Raw genomic sequence first — 6,000 nt, forward strand, 5'->3', positions numbered from 1 at the left:
GCCCCACGGAAATCTTGGGGTTTCCTATTTGTTAAGGAAAAAGTATGGTTGCACATGGTAATTACTATAATATAGAAGCTGTGCTACTGTAATATGGAATTTTTTTTTTTTTTTTTTTTAATTTTACACCTCAAAACTCAACATCTCATATTACAGTCTATTTGTGTACTTTCTAAAAGGTTTCTGTACTGAAAAAAATAGTCTTGGTGTATTCTTAATGTATTAATAACATAGGTCATTAGTAGTTTTATATCAAAACCTTTTAATCTTTGTTTTAGATTTATCTGTTATGTAGCAAAATTGCTACTTATCTTTGTTATTGTATTCTTTTTAATTACCATCAAATAATAATAAATAGCTTTAATCCATTGAGATAACATTACATCTTTATAAATTTAATTGTTAGGTAAACCATAGAAGAAAGTTTATTTTCCTTGTAATTGAAAAAAAAAAAAAAAAAAAAAATATGGTGCTTAATGAGAAAATGCTTACTTAGTTACAAAGAAAAGTGATCAATCATGCACTCTCAGATCAGAATTAATTTTTATAAAGTTCATCAGAAAATACTTTTGTTACAATCACAAGGAACTGCCTTTAGTAATGATTTGATTTGCAATAATCAATTTGAAAAAAGTTTCTTTTATCATCAAATATATGCCCCTCTGGGTATTTTTAGTTCAAAGGGGCTTTATCCCTGAAGGACTATTGTTTTCATTTTGCGTCGAATCACTATAAACGGCATATCACTTTTCAAATTGTTGCCACCAAAAGTCCTGCATTATATTTGAAGAAATTAAATAATGGAGAACCTACATAAATATATGTATGTTTCTCGCATTGTGATAAAGCAACAGTATCTAGAGCCATCCAATTTTGAATGATGTAATCCTTCTATGAATATGGGCATCTGAAAGCCCAAATTTGAAATTTGTTTTATTATCAATTTCTTATTTTGTAAAACTTAACGAATTTCTTATTAACAAACTCAACGATTTAAAAGCAAGCAACGGCAACACTGTATGGGTAAAAAAAAACTTTTTATCTCCAGTGTGCGCGGAACTGTGTATTGAAAATTCTAAAGATATACTCATTTTAAAATTATTTTGCGACATTGCTGTTAAACTGAATTTTATGGTTTAAGAGCAAAGAACATGATATTTAATAAATAAAGGTAACACACAAAATGTTAAAAAAATGCCCCTTTGGACGTAATTTAAAATCTGAAACCATTCAGATTTTTAGTCCAAAGGGGCTGTGTCCCTGAAGGACTACTGTTTTCTACAACAGTAGTCTTCTACAACAGTAGTTCTGTTATTTTGCAACTTTGCGTCGAATCACTATAAACAGCGTATCACTTTTCAAATTGTTGCCACCAAATGTAAAGAGTCCTGCATTATATTTGAAGAAATTAAAGAATGAAGAATCTGCATAAATGTATGCATGTTTCTCGCATTGTAATAAAACAATGGTACCTAGAGCCATCAAATTTTGAATAAAGTATGTCTTCACCCAAATGTGGGCATCTTGAAGCCCAAATTTGGAATTTGTTTTATTATCTATTTCATATTTTGTAAAGCATTCATGAGTTTTTGATTAAGAAACTTGATGATTTCAAAGTGCACAATGGCAACACTGCTCAGGGGAGGGGGGGGGAAATTATCTCCAGTGCACGAGACTGTGTATCGGAAATTCTAAAGATATGCTCTTTTAAATATTTTGTGATATTGCTGTTGAATTTAATTTTATAGTTTAAATGCAAAGAACATGACATTTAATAAATAGAGGTAGACCCCAAAATGTAAAAAAAAAAAAAAAAAAAAAAAAAAAAAAAAAAAAAAAAAAGCCTCTTTGGATGTAATATGAAATCTGAAAACTTTTAGTTTTTTTTATAAAAGCTTTACAAATTGTAAGACTTGCTTATAATATATATAAAAGCTTAACAAATTGTAAGACTTTTATTTCATATTATCAATGATGCAATTTTTAATGCTATTTAAAAATGTAATTTTAATGACTGAAATCTTTAATTTTGATTTTTATTAGTTAAAAAATTCATTGAAAATATTGAAAATTTCTGATTCAAAATTGAAAGATGTTGTCTATGATGTAAAAAGTCTTGAGAGCTCAGATAACGTATTGACAGGTAAGTAAAATTTAAACTACTTTCACACACATTTAAAATTACTTCTGTACTTTAACTATACTCTTTTACAAATTTTTGATTAAAAAAATACCATAAAATATTTCCTCTTAGAAATATGTCTGTGACCAACAGTTGTGAAAGTAAAGGCCATAAGAAGGCTTTTATGGATATGTATGTGTAACTAATATTTCCTCACAGGGAAATACTAGTAACACTAGAAATAAAGACAGATTAATCAAAATCTCTGAACTCTCATTTTTTATGAAAAAAGTGTATATGAATCTACTCATCCAAAAGTACGTAAAAAATAGCTGCTAGTATTCTATAGATAAGCAGTTTTACGAAAAATTAGGTCAAAATACAATAAATTCCGCATTTTACTGTGGAAAGATGCATCATAATTTAATAATTTTAGCATGATACAAAAAACACTATACACTCTTTAGGGTTCAAAAGCTCACTTGCTGTGTGAATTTTTCTTACTTAACTCATGAGGCACACATCTGAAGTATTTATAAATTAATTTTAGTTTCCGAATATGGTTTGTTGAGATGAATTAAGCTTTTTCACAATCTCTGATGCTATCAAAAAAGGATTTTGCTCTATCATGGTCTTGATAATATCATCAGTTAAAGATGACTGCTAGAATATGGTTCAAATTTTTTTAACCATCTCCAGCATTTTGAAACTGCATCTCCACCAAAAACTGTGACTAAATTTCAACATACTTCTGTAGGATTTCTTCCTTGTTGGAATTCATACAAACTATAGAGTCATAAACAAACTTAATCAATAGCCATGTTTAGACGATCATACCTCCTTTGATAATGGCATTTGACATTTTTGTTTCAATTAATTTAGAAAAGTACATGTGTACAAATGCAATGGTCAGGATGAAATGAAAGTGCAGATAAAAATTTCCAGTAGACCTTATATTTATTCTGAATAAAATTTTACTTTGCATCACTATGTATTTGTTCATCATCATCATCAGTATTAGCATGGCAGTGCTTCGTGGGCCCTGACCTTCTTCAGAAGCCTTTCCCATTCCACTCTCCTTCCAGCAATTGACCTCCAGTTCTAAATTGTTAGAATAGCAAAATCCTCAACCAGGCAGTCTATTCATTTTTTTAGGTTTTCCTCTTGATCTTCCACAAACAGGAGTTACATTTAAGACCTGTTTGCATTCATTCTTAGGAGGTAACCTGCCCATCCCATTCTACTTAATCTTATGGATTTAATAATATCATCATTATAAATTTGTAGAGTTTAAAGTTATACTGTTTATGCCATATATTATTCTCCAAAACAGCACCAAAAATAGTTCTTAGGATCTTCCTTTCAAAGATTGCCAAGTCTCTCTCTTTGCTGATAGTCAGAGTCCATGTCCATGAAGCATAGGTTAAGACTGATTTTATTAATACCTTGTATAATAGAATTTTTGTCCTTCTCTTTATTTATGGGATTTTAGAAGAGATCTTAAAACAAAGAAGCAATGATTTGCAGCAATAATCTTTTTTCTGATTTCAGGGTTAACATCATTTTCATAGTTGATTTTGGAGCCCAAATGGGTGAAATTTTTGGGATTTTAGAAGAGGTCTTAAAACAAAGAAGCAATGATTTGCAGCAATAATCCTTTTTCTGATTTCAGGGTTAACATCATTTTCATAGTTGATTTTGGAGCCCAAATGGGTGAAATTTTTCACAGATTCAAATTTAAGTGGGCTAATCTCAAATATTTCAGGTGGATTTTCCTTTTTAAAATATTTATTTTTTCCACATTTATTCTGAGCTTCATTTTTTAGCTGAAAATATATTTATTACAGAAATTAAATATAAAAATCAACAAAATGTAAAACTAAATGAAATTTGTGGCTATTATCATAAAGCTTAGCACTATAGGCAACTAAGGGCATTTTGTTCTGTTAATTTTTGCCTTGCTTCTTCATACTCAAATCTGCTGTTAAGCACCTTCCTAAATTCAAAAATTTTGTGTCCCAGTGCCTTCCCTAAATTCTAAAGATTTTATCATCCCTAAATTTTGTTGCTCGGCGCTTCTCTAAATTGTGCTGCCTGTTTGCACCAGCTCTGATGCTTATCTGAATAACAAATCAATTATTTTTAATTTAAACAGCATTGTATAGAATCATTTGGCCTATGAATATCACTTGAAAAATCTGTTTTTAGCGTATGGAAAAAAAAAAAAAAAAATTGTTAAATTTCTGAACATTTCATAGCACAGTTAGCTGAAATCTGTAATCATCACCAAGCATAATATCAACATAAAAGGTTACATGCTGTTTGGTATTCAATTACTAATATTCTCTGTAAGAGTTATTTCTCAAGCTGCTGTGTGTCCACAGTCATGGGGTGTTGAAAGCAAAAAATAATAAATAACAATTTGCCAGATTGGTGTAAGGAATATAAATTATTCAGTAGGTGTAAAATCAATGACGTTTAGTTTGAGATGCAAATAAAAAAGGCAGCTATGGAGCTAAATCATTGATACGGGTTTATGCTAGTAAATGATTCTCTTCAGTGTGGAGATATTTTATTTAGGACCCAAGTAAAATTAAGAATTGGAACTCTCCACATATGCGTAAAGCATACTTAAAAAAGAGGGGTGTCTTGTTGTGCAGATGTTAGATCTTTTGGGATATTGAACGTCCAGATTCTAGATTTTGTACTGCATTTTTTTTTTTAAATCTATAAGAATTTAAGTGTTAATATTTTTATAGCTTTCTTTCCAAGGGTGTAGAATCAACAATATTTTTAATGTGCAGATCACAACTTCATTGGAAAACAGTATGTATTTACGAAAGAATATCAAAATTATTTAAAACAGCAACACACACATTCATATTTGTTCATTTAGAAATGCATATAAAAATTGTCTACAGCAATGTAAACAGGAAATTGAAAATATGCACAGCTATTATATTTGGTGATGCAGCGCTGTTTTGGAACATCAAAAAGTTCGCCACTAGTGATCAAAAACTCACATTTTCCCCAACTATTGACAGAATATTATCAGTTAACTTTTTTCACTTGTATGGAAATACATATGAGTAAATTCATATAGAATTTTCTGAGAAAAAATTGAGATTGAAAGTTTAAAAGACCCTTCTTAATAGTTCCAAAATTTAAAAGAAAAGTCTTACAAAAAAGTGAGGCTATAACAAAGATTGTATTCTTAATAATGTAGCTATTAACTGTTCTATTTAATTTATAGATTCTGTGCTGGAACACTATACTGCAATTCTGAAAACGGAAACCAATTCTGAGAACTGATGTTACATGAATGTTTTTATAAAGAGTGTATTCTTTATCCTTTTATGATGTACTTTTCTTTCAAATAAATTTTCATAAAACATTTTCTTTAGTATTTCAATAACTGATTCCTTAGAATTAGAATATATACTGCTTTGAATTCATAATGAGTTTGTATGAATAATTTTTCACTTATAATGCCATTGTTAATAAATTGAGATTCTGTTTCTAAAAAACTGAAGTATGTGTGCATATTTATTGCGATGTCAGCATTTTAGTACATCAGACTGTTGTATCTCTAAAGTTGCTGACCTATGTGCAGGCAATCTCAGAATTATGAACAGATATAAAACACAACACATGTATGATGGCAAGTTAAACTACAAGATCCTCATGTGGAATAGTAATGAAATGTTACACTGTAATAATACTCATGTATTGTTATATTAAAAGTTACAGAAATTATTATGCTTATTCTTTTACTGCAAACAAATGCACCAAAGAAGCTGAATGATGAGGTGGAAATAAAAAAAAAATATTGCATCGGTGACTTAACCCTTTCTGGCACACTACCTTTTAAAGTCAGA

The 6,000-nt window shown here is 29.5% G+C and overlaps 1 protein-coding gene across 3 annotated transcripts in view; it reads left to right on the forward strand.

The window, feature by feature from the left end:
• LOC118187658 (uncharacterized) overlaps positions 1-5,518 on the forward strand; it is a 32,807-nt gene extending 27,289 nt beyond the window's left edge. For all 3 annotated transcript variants that reach the window (XM_085815378.1, XM_085815383.1, XM_085815391.1), the window contains 2 exons: positions 2,044-2,143; positions 5,376-5,518. In XM_085815378.1, the coding sequence (XP_085671504.1) occupies positions 2,044-2,143; positions 5,376-5,434 (159 nt within the window). In that variant the 3' untranslated portion in view covers positions 5,435-5,518. The remainder of the gene's footprint in view (positions 1-2,043; positions 2,144-5,375) is intronic.
• Positions 5,519-6,000: the final 482 nt, after the last annotated feature.

Source organism: Stegodyphus dumicola, chromosome 1 (genome assembly GCF_044657685.1).
Source record: "Stegodyphus dumicola isolate Sdum_Otavi_A_Nest chromosome 1, ASM4465768v1".
In the NCBI taxonomy this organism is placed as follows: Eukaryota; Metazoa; Arthropoda; class Arachnida; order Araneae; family Eresidae; genus Stegodyphus; species Stegodyphus dumicola.